The sequence below is a fragment of the Phyllobates terribilis genome, unplaced genomic scaffold (genome assembly GCF_046119375.1).
Source record: "Phyllobates terribilis strain yellow unplaced genomic scaffold, ASM4611937v1 Scaffold_7__3_contigs__length_470593459, whole genome shotgun sequence".
In the NCBI taxonomy this organism is placed as follows: Eukaryota; Metazoa; Chordata; class Amphibia; order Anura; family Dendrobatidae; genus Phyllobates; species Phyllobates terribilis.
Window position 1 is genome coordinate 290,088,893 of NW_027362767.1, and position 16,046 is coordinate 290,104,938.

At 46.4% G+C, this 16,046-nt stretch overlaps 1 protein-coding gene across 2 annotated transcripts in view; it reads left to right on the top strand.

The window, feature by feature from the left end:
* The first annotated feature begins 2,303 nt into the window (after positions 1-2,303).
* RAB41 (RAB41, member RAS oncogene family) overlaps positions 2,304-16,046 on the top strand; it is a 29,228-nt gene continuing 15,485 nt past the window's right edge. The window contains exons 1-3 of one of the 2 annotated variants that reach the window (XM_073640936.1): positions 2,304-2,498; positions 13,123-13,181; positions 14,434-14,487. In XM_073640936.1, the coding sequence (XP_073497037.1) occupies positions 2,423-2,498; positions 13,123-13,181; positions 14,434-14,487 (189 nt within the window). In that variant the 5' untranslated portion in view covers positions 2,304-2,422. The remainder of the gene's footprint in view (positions 2,499-13,122; positions 13,182-14,433; positions 14,488-16,046) is intronic. The other variant, XM_073640937.1, reaches the window with a different exon arrangement.

Sequence of the window (16,046 nt, forward strand, 5' to 3'; positions counted from 1 at the left end):
TTAGACAATTCATATAGCTTTGATCATTTTGTATTTTAATATTAGCTTTATAAGTGTTATTCGTAAAAGCAAATAGCATAAGCCATATCAAATATAGAGCTGTCTTTGTATTAAAGCCTTCCTTTGCTTCTGAAAGTATAGTAAATTAGATATAGCCAGTCTCTAAGCAATTTAGCAGAATACATAATTTACGACTTTGTTATTCCCAACTTAGATATCTTCCTCTTTAGGTAATGAAATGTATTAAGCCATTCCCACTTTCTTTATCTCTGTGGTTGTAATAAAAACTTGTGACCAGGCATCTGAGAGCAGACAAGTCTGGGACACAAACAGAATTGGTTGTGTTCTCTTGTCTCCAATCGATCGACTCCCTGATTTGATCAAAACTGGCAAACGTGTGAAACGTTTTGAGTTTCCCCTAAAACTTTCCATATAGGTATCTCCATCAGGGCAGGGCCGTCGTCAGCACCCGGCGTACCCGGGCAAGTGCCGGGGCCCTGGAAAATCAGAGGGGCCCAGCCGCCCACTCACTGTCGGGGCCCGGCCCACATACCCGCCCGCCCACTCACTCACTGTCGGGGCCGGGCCCACACACCCACCCGCCCACTCACTGTCGGGGCCGGGCTCACACACCCGCCAGCCCACTCACTGTCGGGGCCGGGCCCACACACCCACCCGCCCACTCACTGTCGGGGCCGGGCCCACACACCCACTCGCCCACTCACTGTCGGGGCCATGGCCGCATCTTCGGCACCTGTTCAGTGACGCAGGCGCTGCTTGATTGCCGGCACTCCCCCAGTCCCAGAAATGGCCGCGCGCTGTCAGGCTGTGTCTGCTAGTAATGACACGGCAGGGTCGACGGCACTGCACCTTTAATTTTGCTTGTGTGTCGCCCCTGCCGCGTCATTACTAGCAGACACAGTCGCACAGCGCGCAGCCATGTCTGGGGGAGTGCCATCAAACACCGTCGGAGCGGAGGTCCTGCACAGATGGGGGGGGGGAGCGGCCCGGACCCGACCGCAAGTGGGCCCCTCTGATGGTCCAGGGCCATGAAGTCTGTGACACGCCGGGGGCCCTGCCCTGCCCCATACCTGAGGAGCTGCTGGACAGGACACTGGACCGGGGACAGGTGAGTGAGGCTTCCCCAATCCCCATATTAAAAATACTTGTAATGGGTCTGTGTGAGTGCATGTATGTGAATGTCAGTGTGTATGACTGTGTATATATATTTGTCTGTTTTATATATGTCTTTAAGAATTTGTGTAAAAATATGTGTTTGTCTGTATGTGTACATATCTGTGTACCGTGTGTGCATGTCTGCGTACCGTGTGTGCGCGTGTGTCTGCGTACCGTGTGTGTGCGTGTGTCTGCGTACCGTGTGTGCGCGTGTGTCTGCGTACCGTGTGTGTGCGTGTCTGCCTACCGTGTGTGCGTGCGCATGTCTGCATATGTGAAGGATGAGGTGGCAGGCTGGGCCCTGTGTACTATATATATATATTTCTCCGCCGTATCTGTGCATCATGAATCGTGTATGTGTTAAAGGGCCCACTGAGACTCTTTCGCCCGGGGCCCAGAAAAACCTGGAGACGGCCCTGCATCAGGGGTTACTTGCTATACCCCAATTCATGGTATACACGCCTGTGAATTTTTTTTAGGTGTTTTTTAGTTTGCACTATGCACTTTTGGGTGTTCTGAATTTTAGTGAATTCTAAGAAATAGTATTTTTAACCCCTTGCTACATTTATACTCTATACTTGGGTTACCACTACGCTATGATTTTTATCTTTTTCATGTGGTATCGTCAAAGCGCCATCGCTGCAGACATGCTCCATCTTACGTCATTTTCAGGCAAACCAGCGAAGTTTTTCAAGCAGGAAATGCTTCAGGAAATGCCATTGTCTTTTTAAACATCTTTTTTAGCTAAGTTTTTTTTTTTTTTTCTGAGCATTTTTTTGACGTTTGTGACCACCTGCGGTATTTTAAGTGTTTTGGGGGCGTCTTTAATCACTGGTCTTTTTCTGGACTTTTTTTTAACTAAATTCAATAATGAAGAAACACTATCGGTTTTTCCAAGAAAACCGTTGGGAAAAAAAACTCAAAAAAGCTTCCGGTGAGTGTGAGGATAAATGTGTTATTAAGCAGGGCTGTGGATGATAAGATACTGCACGGTCTATGGCATAAGGCAGTGATAATGTACACACAGCAGCACACAGGCGGCAGCAGACCCTGCTCCGCTTCCGCGTCACTCCGGCCTCCCCCTGGGTATACCAATATGGCGGCGGATCAGCTGCCTCCTCGGGAGCGCGCACGGCCCCTCCCTCTCACGCTCACGTGAAGCGGACGCGCTCTGTTTGGTGTGCGTGCTCGCTCCTCGGTTCTGGTCGGTTCTGCTCCAGGTCGGTGATTCGGCGTCTGCATCGTCATGACCTCGACCGGCGGCGGAGAGTTTGGGAACCCCCTGAGAAAATTCAAGCTGGTGTTCCTGGGGGAGCAGAGCGGTGAGTGAGCGGCGGTGCGCCCGGTACACCTGGCTGTGCGGACACGGGAGTGGTTCTGTGGGGACGGCCGAGGCCTGCGGACCGGATACAGCCATGTACCGAGGCCTGCCGTGTCCGAGGAGGGAGCGAGCTCCGTGATATGGCTATAGGCAGTGCAGGCTCCTGCTCCGCGGTATATCAGGGGACGACGTCATAACCCTGGTCTGGTCGGCGCGTGACGTCACACCCCTGGTCTGGTCGGCGCGTGACGTCACACCCCTGGCCTGGTCGGCGCGTGACGTCACACCCCTGGCCTGGTCGGCGCGTGACGTCACACCCCTGGCCTGGTCGGCGCGTGACGTCACACCCCTGGCCTGGTCGGCGCGTGACGTCACACCCCTGGCCTGGTCGGCGCGTGACGTCACACCCCTGGCCTGGTCGGCGCGTGACGTCACACCCCTGGCCTGGTCGGCGCGTGACGTCACACCCCTGGCCTGGTCGGCGCGTGACGTCACACCCCTGGCCTGGTCGGCGCGTGACGTCACACCCCTGGCCTGGTCGGCGCGTGACGTCACACCCCAAGTCAGTGTACACATCCCAGCGCTCAGTATGTGTGATGTCATGAGGTGTACTGTGCACAGCTGACACCTGAGCGGCCATTGTCCTCTTTCCCAGTGATCTGTATTAGCTGTGTGTGTATCATGTGTCCGCTGTCACTATGACACAACATTAATTACTGATGCGTCATTTTATTTGGCATTCATACTCCCGAGATAATGTCAGCTGTCACTTCTGCTATATCGCCTCTATACAGATATAAAAAATTGGGAAAATGGACATTACTTGTGGACGCATCGACTGTCACACCATGCCTACTGGCATGGACCATCGGGGTTACCAACCTCCTGGAGTTTTGTACTGGACAAAATATCACAGACTTTTCTTATGAGCATACCCCCCCCCCCACCCGGCCCATATCTCACTGTCAAAACACTCTGATCATAAAATGCTTGAGACCTATAGACCACACAATTAAAGGACTTGTACAGCAAGAATAGAAAAAGGTCTTGCAGTAGTCCGAGCCTTACGGACATCATTGTTGTCACCATGTAAGTAGAGAATGGTGAGGAATGATGGCAGCATTGTTTATATTGGTGCAGCAGAGAATTTAACAGGTGAACTTTTTATATATTTTGTTTTACTTTCTGAGGAAATATTTAATGCAGACTGCTTCCTTGGACCCTAAAATGCGTCAGTGAGTGTAATGGCCTCACACTTTTTTCCCAAACTGCAACTCTTAGAGGTAGTGGGCCTGCGGGAGGAAGAGAGTAAGGTAAGGGGATTGGTTGAATGTTACCATGATAGAGAGGAGCAGAGGATCTAATAATCCCCCCTCTTATTGCGATGTGCGTTGCCCACCCTGCTTTAGTTGGCTGGTTTCTTCAGGAGTCCTATCATTTCCACAGTGCAAAGTTGAAAAAAAGACAAAATTCATGGACATGGTGTCCCTTCATTTCTGGCTAGATGGAAGCTTGTATAGGATGAGCGCCTCCTAAATTCTGGGGTGTCTGCTCACCTGCGGCTCCAACCAACCTCTCCATGTCTGCCCTGAAGTCTCTGCACCAGCAAACATTTCTGGCACAGAGGCCGCTTTCTATGACCTCTTTGCTTCTGTAGTGTATATATTGCTACAGAATCTGGTGAAAGCAGAGAAGAAAGTCTGATTTTCATCATCAGTCTGTCAGATCAATGGACAGGTGAAACTTTCTCTTCTCTTATCCCTGGAGGTATCATCTACACCTGCTCGTGAAATAATGTTGGGGGTCAGCCCTGTAATAATGTGCTATATATAGTATTCTCTCCATACACACTGGATACATGTCTGTGTGTGGGGACGGCCATCTATTCTCAGACATCTCTTAAGGGAATCTAGGATCCTCTATGTTGAATATTTTAGATGGCCTTTAATCCACCATTGAATGTGTTTTGTTAATTTTTTTCCAACTAGCATCACCAAAGGTGGAGGGGAGACTTCTAAGGCTATGTTCACACGTTGCATTTTGCTGTGGTTTTTTTTTTCCTGCAGGCAAAACCTGCTCTCTTTTTGCAGTAGAAAAGCAACCTCAAAAAAGCAGGTTTTTATGAGTTTTTGCTGCATTTTTGTCAGTGTACATTTGTCTCTTGTGCATGCTGATGAAGATTAGTACATTAAAAAATAACCTGATTCAACTTCCTTAGATTTTGGCACCAAAAACGCAGCAAAACCTGATACTTGTGGTTTTGCACTTACCCATTGCTTCAATGAGTAAAGAACGCTGAAAGAAGTGACATGCTGCATTTTGCAAAAACGCAGCTATTTGACATACGTTGGTTTTTTTTTCCTGACTGTTATGTGCATGAGATTTCTGAAATCTCATAGACTTTGCTGGTGCTGAAAATTTGCATTAAAAAACGCTGCAAAAACACAACGTGTGAACATAGCCTAAACCTGTTCTTTTGCCCCCACCCCACCCCCAGTCCTCTTCATAATGCCAAGGGGTGACGTGGTGTCCATAAAATGGGGGCAGCCTGTAACTATGTGAATATTAGCTGGTGCTGCTGATCTCTCCATCAGTGGAACTGATTGATATATAGTTTTGTTAGAAAACATTCAGTATAACCTGTGTTTTACTCCTTTGAACCTCTGCTGTTTCTGGGATCTTTGGTCCAGTGGGTGGTCCTATCAGTGACTGACAGCTTCCTTTGTATTACTGTGCATACAGCTGTCAGTCACTGATGGGACTGCCCACTGGACCAAAGATCCCAGAAACAGCAGAGGTTCAAAGGTGTAAAACACAGGTTATATTGAATGTTTTCTAACAAAACTATATATCAGTCCGCTCTGCTCCCCCTAATATATGACCTAGTCTGCAGATTGGAAGGGATTTTCATTGTGACATGTTCCCTTTAACTGTCCTGTTTATTATCCTATCACCCATGACAGCACCTACAACAAGAGAGGGGATCCGCCCTTCCAGTACAGGAAACCTACAGAATAAAAGGGTGGCGCCTCTCCACCACCTCAGTTGGTTTCCTGTCCTTGAGAGGGAACCTTGTTAATATGGCGGCAGAAGAAAGAAGAGAAGATTATTTCCAATGGGAGAACCTTAGACAGGCTTACCTGTTGAAGATCCGGATATGACTGAGCGGCGCCCTGCCTGGGGTCTGCAGCTCCAGCTCCGTGCATCAGTGGAAAAGCTGCTGTGGAACTGCGCCCCTATCTGGGGTCGACAGATCCAGCTCTGCACGTCAGTGAGAGAGCAGCTGTGGACCTACACCCCTGTCTGGGGTCGGCAGCTCCAGCTCCGTGCATCAGTGGAGAAGCTGCTGTGGAACTGCTCCCCTATCTGGGGTCGGCAGATCCAGCTCTGCACGTCAGTGAGAGAGCAGCTGAGGACCTGCGCCCCTGTCTGGGGTTGGCAGCTCCAGTTCCGTGCATCAGTGGAGAAGCCGCTGTGGACCTGCGCCCCTGTCTTGGGTCGGCAGATCCAGCTCTGCACGTCAGTGAGAGAGCAGCTGTGGACCTGCGCCCCTGTCTGGGCTCGGCAGCTCCAGTTCCGTGCATCTTTGGTCCAATCGAGCGCAGTTTTATTGCTTTTTACAGGTTGCACAGAAGTCGTAAACATTAATATTTCTGGTCTTGTCCAAGCTCTGACTAAATAGGACAGACCCTGACTACTCATATACAGTTCAGCTAACCCAGCTTGATCAAACAAAACAATATTTATCTAGGGTAACCACTGATACTTGTGGAGTCTGGCCTGTGTCTCTGATTAGCTCCAAGACACATACCATCTGCTCTGCTCTCCAGCAGTCTGACTAAGGTGAATGCCTAGCCTGCTCTGGTGCTTAGCTCTCCAGGGGCCCTAATCAAGACCTGTAAAGATATTATTTAACCCAGTCCTTCCTGGGTTTGCTACAACCCAAAGGGGCTGTAGAGATTCCTGAGTTAGATCATTTGGAATGGACTCTAGAAGAACTGCTAGTAAATCTGCAGTTCCAGATTGCGATATAGTAGTATAGACGTTTAAGGAGGTGTACACTCCGGTTCCAATTCACATGAAACGTCAAATTTCCTGAGAATAGTTCTTGGCATAAAATGAGTATTTAGGCTTTCTGTTTGTCTCCTTCCATTCAGATGTTAATAAGCCTTAAGGCTTTATGGAGGATTATAGTAGTTAGGACAACTCTCATATCGAAGGAAGAGGCATTGACAATAGTTTACCTCAACTATTTTTGGGATTATGGGCAGATCGATCGAGTGCTGCAGAACTCACTGGGCAGTGAGTAAGCGTTGTGGTCTCCCAAGGTAGAATAAGGAGTCCTGCTATATGTCAAAATTAATAAGCAGTCTAGCCACAACTCTGAACAAGGCAATATTGCTGTTAATAACTCTAATCTCTTACATTCCAGTAGTAGCATGGTCATTGGTACACACCCGAGGGCTACCTCTAAAGACCCGGTTCCTCTAACATAAAGAAGCTTTAGGCAGTATATGAGAAAGCTCCATTCATCTATACATGGTCACCATGTAAAGGTCTTGTCATACAACAGAGTAGCTTTATCTTACATAATCCATTATGGAGGAACTCTGCCAAGATCCCCAATGACACTTATGTCTAATCAGTTCAGATGGCGAAGTCTCACCTTTTATCTTTAACCCCTTCGCAACCTTGGGTTTTGTCGTTTTTGCTTTTTCGTTTTTTACTTCCCTTGTTCCCAGAGCCATAGCGTCTTTATTTTTTGGACAATATGGCCGTGTGAGGGCTTATTTTTTGCGGGACAAGTTGTACTTTTCAACGCCATTACTAGTTTTACCATATCGTGTACGGGAAAACGGGAAAAAAATTCCAAGTGCGGTAAAATTGCAAAAAAAGTGCAATACCACAGTTGGTTGTTATTTTTTTTTTTTTTACCACGTTCACTGAATGCTAAAACTGACCTGCCATTCTTATTCTCCAGGTCATTACGAGTTCGTAGACACCAAACATGTATAGGTTATTTTATATTTAAGTGGTGAAAAAAAAATCCAAAATTTGGTAAAAAAAAACAAAAAAAAAAATCGCCATTTTCCGAGACCTGTAGCGTCTCCATTTTTCGGGATCTGGGGCTGGGTGAGGGCTTATTTTTTGCACGCCGGGCTGACGTTTTTATTGATAACATTTTGGGGTAGATCCGATGTTTTGATCGCCCGTTATTGCATTTTATTGCAATTTTGCTTCGACAAAAAAAACGTAATTCTGGCGTTTAGAATTTTTTTCTCGTTACACCGTTTACCGATCAGATTAATTCTTTTTTTATATTGATAGATCGGGCGATTCTGAACGCGGCGATACCAAATATGTGTATGTGGGTTGTTTTTTTATTTTATTTTGAAAGGGGGGTGATTTAAACTTTTATATTTTTTTTATTTTTTTTATATTTTTAAAAACATTTTTTTTTCACTTACTGCATGCTTCAATAGTCTCCATAGGAGACTAGAAGCAGCAGTTGTCTGATCGTCTCTGCTACATACAGGGGATCAGCAGATCCCCTGCATATAGCAGAAATGGTCCTGTGCTATGAGCGCCGACCACTAGGTGGCGCTCACAGCGACGAGATCATGACAACCACAGGCGTCTGCTGCAGACCCTGGGTTGTCATGCACGCCCATCGGTGACCCGCGATCACGTGACGGGGTCGCCGGTGGGCGGGGCTTATGACGCGCAACCCGGAAGCGCGCGTTAAATGTCGCTGTCGGACATTGACAGCGGCGTTTAACATGTTAACAGCCGCGGGTGGATCGCGATTCCACCCGCGGCTGTTGCGGGCACATGTCAGCTGTAATAATCAGCTGACATGTGCTCGGTTCAGTGAGGGCTCAGCGCAGCAGCCCTCACTGAACCGGGGGTACGCAAATGTGCGTACTAATACGGCATGGGCTCTAAAGGGGTTAACCGCACCTCATATAAAGAGGAATAGAATTGCAAGTGGACCTTTTTAGCCGTAGACTACTGGAACAGTGTCCAACCTTCATTGAATAAGCAAGGATTGTGAAAGTGAGCTTTGGATCTAGGCCCATTTTCAGTCCAAAGATGGCACCCTGGGATGTGAATCCAGTGCTTACGGCTCTAACAAGCCTTCCCTTGAACCCATGGATTATGGGTCTTCACATTAAAGACTATTATCGCGGTGGCCCTGACTTCATGGTAAGTTAGTGACATTCAAGCTTTGTCGGTTAATCCTTTGTTTATACAGATCCTAGAAGATGGGCCGGTTCCGGAGCTACCCTATCTTCCGAAGATAGCTTCCAATTTCCATAAAAGTCAGGAAATTGTGCACCCTACTTTCTGTGCTAATCCGGGGAATCAATGGTAGAACAATAAGAAAGCGGATGTCCCCATCAAACATTATGTAAGGTTGCGATTCATTCTTCACCTTGCACCTTCTATAGACACTATATGCTTGATCTGGGATCTTCTGCTGTCCTTTCCCTTAGGAAAACTGTTCTACAGGCTGTGGTCTCACTCTAACTTTAGAATTTTTTTTCTCTGTAAATCTCTCGTTGTGGTGCTGTCATGGGCGATAGGATAACACTAAATTACTTACCGGTAATGTGATTTTCCTGAGCCCATGACAGCACCCTTATATTCCCTCCCATCACTGGTAGAAGTTGATCACTTCTTTTCCTTCATGATGTTTGATTCACGTGATGTGTAGAAGGAAAAATCATGGGATATATAACTATTAAGAAGTGTCCTCTCATGCTCTGTAAACAACTGAGGTGGTGGAGAGGTACCGCCCTTTTATTCTGTAGGTTTCCTGTCCTGGAAGGGCGGATCCCCTCTCTCGTTGTGGTGCTGTCATGGGCTCAGGAAAATCACATTACCGGTAAGTAATTTAGTGTTTTTTGATAAAAACCCTATTGGTTGCACCACCTATGGATATTGAAAGGGGTTAATCCACATGTTAACACATGGTAGATAAATCTGCAGGTACGCAGCATTAACTCAGGGTTTCACTTTAGATTTCTGCCATGGACCCCTCACATCAAGACCACGGCTAAAAAGGAGCTGAATGGAGTGGCTGGTCGTACAGGCATCCTGCTGCTACATTCACTGTCTGTTTCAGAGAGTACAGCGTTGTACTCCACTATCGGCCTCCCATAGACTCTACTAATGCAGCCACAGGAGAATTACGGACATAGATCCTCAGTTCTGGCGATTGGTGTTATAGGTATTCTGTCGGCACAGAATGTCTGTTCATACCAAGTACAGGCGCTCGGTGCTTCACGACGGGGCCAATCATTTATATTCACCTTCTCAACTCCTTGTTTTCCCTCAGTCTCCACCCCACTCCTCTATGATTGACAGCTCTGGCTTGATAGAGGCAGAGGAGGGAGGAGATAGCTGGTAACCAAGCAGGTGGGCAGGTGCAGTTAAATGATTTCGGGCTACCGATTGCTTTGTTCTTTCAGAGATAGGCTTTCAGACATGTCAGCCAGCAGGTTAGCCCAACGTTCACTGCAGCCTTCCATCTGAGCTATGTCACCATATAGACTTACCATGGGGCACGTCACCCACGCTCGTCTCCCCTTCTTTGAAGCAATGTTTGTAGAGATACAGCAGACTTATTTGCTGCAGGTATATCCGGGTGCGGGGCTGACACTAGGCTTTGTAGATTAGGTGCAGATGCCAGTTGAAGCTTTTCTTGATCTCGGACATTTACCCACGCTCTGTGTCACCTCTGATGCTGAGTTAGTGTTTGCTGACTATAGAGCGCAGACACGGGCTGCCAGACAGATTGGAGATGGAATAAATCATAGGTAGTGCTTTATAGTAGGACTACATGGAGGCCGAAAAACACAGCGTGCTACAGAGACACTCGCCTGCCGAGCGTGCATCTTATACCACAGAACATATTTACAGGCTGCCAGACATTAAAGGAAAGAGGACACTGAGACCACTGAATGGCAGTCCTCCTGCCTCATGTTGCTGGTAGGATGGCAGTGGGCTGAATGGAGGGGGCTCTGGATGTGCAATGGAGTACACGTGAGAGCAGCATGTGCAGCGAGCACACGAGGGAAGATCTGCAGTGCTACACAGCCCGGCCACTGACAAATCCCATTTCCTGATTTACCCTTTGTGTGCAGATGGTGGCCTGGACTCTGTACACATCTAAGCAGGGCAGTGATGGAGGCCATACTGTGTATAAATGTAAGCAGGGCGGTGATGGAGGCCGTACTGTGTATACATCTAACCAGGGCCGTGATGGAGGCCGTACTGTGTATACATCTAACCAGGGCGGTGATGGAGGCCGTACTGTGTATACATCTAACCAGGGCGGTGATGGAGGCTGTACTGTGTATACATCTAACCAGGGCCGTGATGGAGGCCGTACTGTGTATACATCTAAGCAGGGCGGTGATGGAGGCCGTACTGTGTATACATCTAACCAGGGCGGTGATGGAGGCTGTACTGTGTACACATCTAACCAGGGCCGTGATGGAGGCCGTACTGTGTATACATCTAACCAGGGCCGTGATGGAGGCCGTACTGTGTATACATCTAACCAGGGCCGTGATGGAGGCCGTACTGTGTATACATCTAACCAGGGCCGTGATGGAGGCCGTACTGTGTATACATCTAACCAGGGCCGTGATGGAGGCCGTACTGTGTATACATCTAACCAGGGCCGTGATGGAGGCCGTACTGTGTATACATCTAACCAGAGCCGTGATGGAGGCCGTACTGTGTATACATCTAACCAGGGCCGTGATGGAGGCCGTACTGTGTATACATCTAACCAGGGCCGTGATGGAGGCCGTACTGTGTATACATCTAACCAGGGCCGTGATGGAGGCCGTACTGTGTATACATCTAACCAGGGCCGTGATGGAGGCCGTACTGTGTATACATCTAACCAGGGCCGTGATGGAGGCCGTACTGTGTATACATCTAACCAGAGCCGTGATGGAGGCCGTACTGTGTATACATCTAACCAGGGCCGTGATGGAGGCCGTACTGTGTATACATCTAACCAGGGCCGTGATGGAGGCCGTACTGTGTATACATCTAACCAGGGCCGTGATGGAGGCCGTACTGTGTATACATCTAACCAGAGCCGTGATGGAGGCCGTACTGTGTATACATCTAACCAGAGCCGTGATGGAGGCCGTACTGTGTATACATCTAACCAGGGCCGTGATGGAGGCCGTACTGTGTATACATCTAACCAGGGCCGTACTGGAGGCCGTACTGTGTATACATCTAACCAGGGCCGTGATGGAGGCTGTTCTGTGGCATACGTCATCTGTAGACTCCTAATGTTAGAAATAAAAAAAAGTATAATTAGATAATGAGCTCTAAATGTTAATTTGTACTGGAGTTACTTTGTATGGAATAGCGCAGTCGAGTCAACTTTCATCCTGCACTCTAGTGATATACTGGTGAGACTACGAACAATAGGAGTACCGCCACAGTCATCAATCACTTCTCACACGAGAGCAGTGCTAGTCATGTACCGAAGCAGGAGTAGGTTCTCTTCTCACCAGGACCTGGTCCACTTACACATACGATGTAGGAGATAGCGAGATTTCACTTTACACAATGCTTCTGTGAGCTTTTCTCAATGACTGCTAGTGTATAGAGATAATTACCCCCTCTGTATACAAGTGCAACCATAAAAACACAAGCTACAGTATATACCAGATTTGTCAGGAGGCCAAAATGTAGTCAATGATTTTTATTACAAAGCATTAAGGAGAAGGCTAAAACGGACTTGTGCATACGCCTTCATTTTAACAATTATCTAGCGGTAAGTGCTGGGATAAGTACTAACCCCCACCACCACCAAGCAAGGCAAAATTAGACACTATTATCATAAGTAAATATCCATGTACTAGTACATAGACTAAACAACCCTAGAATAGTGCTGTAGACGTGAAGGAATGTGCCTTAATACAATGTGTATATATAACATGTTCATGTTATGGCGGTTTTATATAATGTGTGTACATAACGTCGTGGCGGCCGGTCTTATAGGACTACTATTTACACAACAATCTGTAGTTCTCCAAAGCTGTTTAGTAAAAATGTCACTTTTATTGTCAAATCCTGAGATTTTCCGTAAGCTGATTATTGTCTTTAGCAGTGCCTCTGGAGGGTCGGAGGGTGTTTGAGGCGAGAGCTCACCAGAGATCACTGTCTTAATTGAGATTCCTGTGATCAGATCAAGGTGCAGAGGATACAGTCACGTGTAGGGTCTCCAGACCACCCCACTGGTCGTCTTATTGAGATGTATGCACCTCATCTTCCACTGCCATTACTAATGGTTCAGCGTAACATTTGGCTCTTGGCACAAGTTGATATTTTACTGTATATAACAGATGTGAATGAGTCTATACAAGGACTGCATGGAGGAGAACGTGTGAGCACAATTACACAGGAGTTCATGTTGGTCGCCGCTCCTCTGTGTGTGTCCTGCATACTTTCTGCATAAACTGACACTCGTCCATGTCTTGCCAGCTCCTTTTAGGATCACTGTGGCGCTCTCCTGCTCTGGTAGACCTGGTGGACTATAGTGGAATAGTCTTTGATGCATTTAATAATTTCCATTTCTCCTGCAGTCGGGAAGACCTCGCTCATCACTCGCTTCATGTATGACAGCTTTGACAACACTTATCAGGTGAGTGTATTGGATCCTGATCTTTGCCAGAGAATACTAAAGTTAATACTCCTTTATTATTTAGAGATTACTGTAGCGGGGGGATTAGTCAAAGCAGGCAGCTCTTGTGGAGACCTAATCACCTGTCAAGACTGTAGTCTGGCTGTAATCACTGGCTCAGTGTTGTATTGTTTCTGTGCCAGCGAGGGCTGCGCTCTGTGTACCTGTGTGTACATAGGAAGAGCCAACCATCCACATCCTAAAGGAAGACTCCGCTGTTAGAACCACAGTGTTCAGCCATCTCCAACAGCCCCCAAAGTCTACCTTGTCACTGCTATGCAAGATCCACTTATATATATTATTCCATTAAAGGGGTGGTCTGAAACAAACACTGATTTTAATCCTAAATGTCTATATTTAATACAATAATCTAATTGCTTTTCTTATATACTTTAATTAAAATTTCCTTACCTTTTACCCTCTACTCCCAACTGCTTTTATTTTTTTTATCAATTCCCTGTTTGATAATGTTTTTGTTTGAGAAAACCCAGTGCATGCTGGGATACTCAAACGAGTCGTCAGTGGGCACTGCTGCGGCCTCTGCCCCCACCCTGAAACAAAGTGTCATTAGTGACCTCCTTTTCAGACACTGGATTAATATTTTTTTTTTTGGGTGGGGGGGTGGATGCTAGACTCTGCTTATTCTTTTCACTAGGTTAACACCTTACAATACACACGGACAGCGCACTGTCTTGCCAGCTTGTCGCTTCTCATTAGAGGCATTGAGGGAGCGCACTGTCACTATGCATTAAAATGTTACACAGTGATAAGATCCTACTGAGCGTACATTGGAATTGACAACCGACGCATGCTCAGTAGAGCAGGGACTAGCCCAGTCACTGATAACACTTTGCTGCAGCCTCTGCCCCCACCCTGAAGCTATGACCACAGCCCCTACCCCCAGGTTATGTCTCGTTTGAGTATCCTAGCATTCACTGGGGGTTCTCAAACGAAGCATCATCTAACTAGAAGTAGACAAAAAAAAGAGTAGAGAAGGAATGAAAGAGAATTTTTTTTTATTAAAGTATATTAGAAAATCAATTAGATTATTAAATAGCCAGTTAGGATTAAACCAGTGTTAGTTTCGGACCACCCCTTTAAATGCATGATCAGGCAGAGTATATAGCACAATAAGTCACTGGCACTATATGCAGGCCGTTATTGCTGTACTGTTGGATTCTGGCTTCTGTATAAAGTGTATTCTACTTTACAGGCTACAATCGGTATAGACTTCCTTTCCAAGACTATGTACCTAGAGGACCGCACGGTGAGTGATGAATGACTCCTGGATATATTTTTTTCATACACTTTATTATCTTCCAGTCAAATGTATACTGGCATAGCTGTTTATATTCCACATTGGCTCCACCGTATGAGGGCGATGAATAAGCTTGTGGTGACGGTGTGAACACCCTGCTCCGCCAGGAGAGTCCAGAAAGGGGCAGAATATCCAATCTGAAGCTCTGGCCCATCATTTACTTTATACAAATGTGGGAACATTACCGGGTGTTATATTCTGAAGGATTTCTGGTATATTTACTGTATTGGACGTTGGGTTCCCTGCAGGATCATTCTCCAGTGACATCTATATCTGTCACAGAAAGCTGAGCAATAGCTGAGGTCTCCTCCAGTAGTTATTCTGTACAACACATGGAAACCCCCCCATGATACAGAAAGGACATATGTAAGGTGTTAGCAGCACCATGTTAATGTGTAAGGGGACAGGGCGCAAGATTGGGTCAGCATTAAAGTCCTGTTATCTATGGCCAGTGCATTGAGATATCAGGGCACTTAGAAGAATGCCCCTTTATTTTAGCTTTTCCAATTCATGTACTTTCTATACACTTTTGAAAATCAGTGTGCCTCCTCAGTCAATATTTCCGGTATGCATGACTAATTGTGTTGTGGATGTGACGTGGTTGGACTTATTAATAAATGTATAAGGTTCTCCTGCAATTAGAGCAGTTTTCCCTCTGACTGCATAGAGCTCCTGTCCATACAATGTCTGCTGGTGGAGGAGCAGTGATCAGACCTGTCCATCAGCCCCCTCCAAATGAAAAGCGGATGTCCCATGCCCAGTGTGTTGTAGTTGGAGGAGGCTGATGAACATGTTGGGGGGGTGACGTCCTGTCTGAGGGAGGTGCAGGAGGAAAACCTGCAAGGCGATGTTCCCACACCATGTGTTTTGTTTCAGTCAGAAATTTGCAGCAAAACTGATCTCTGGCAGGAATTCAGCTGCGTCAAATCTGCGGGGGGTTTTCAGCATCTTTTTTCACTGTCCTTCTTTCTCTATTTATGCATGTATATAAAGTTCTGTGAAAAAAAATAACCCTATTCTATTTTGCCATAAAAAACGCTAAAAAAATTTACCTGCGTATTTTGGTGCTTTTTTTATTCAGCATTTTTTCCACCACCCATTACTTCCTATGAGTGAAAAACCGCTGAAGGAAGTGACATGCTTTATTCTCCAAAAACTCAACCAAGGCACAAAATACTCAACAAAAAAAACACAAGATGTGTGAGGAGAATTCTGGATTCTCATAGACTTTGCTGGTACTGCAAAAAAATCTGCATAAAAACCTGCAGCAAAAAAAACCTGAAAAACACAACATGTGTGAACATAGCCTAATACTCGTAAATATATGCTAGTGCCACCAAACAATTATCCTCAACACATTTTATATAAAGTGAACAACACCTTTAAGAGATCAGAGCTTTACTGTGTTCATTTATTTCTGTAAGTTGGAAAAGTAAGTAGTGCAGACAGTGGTTCAAAGCTGTGCAATAAATCAGTGTTTTGTGCTGCTCATGAATGTTCCCTCCTTA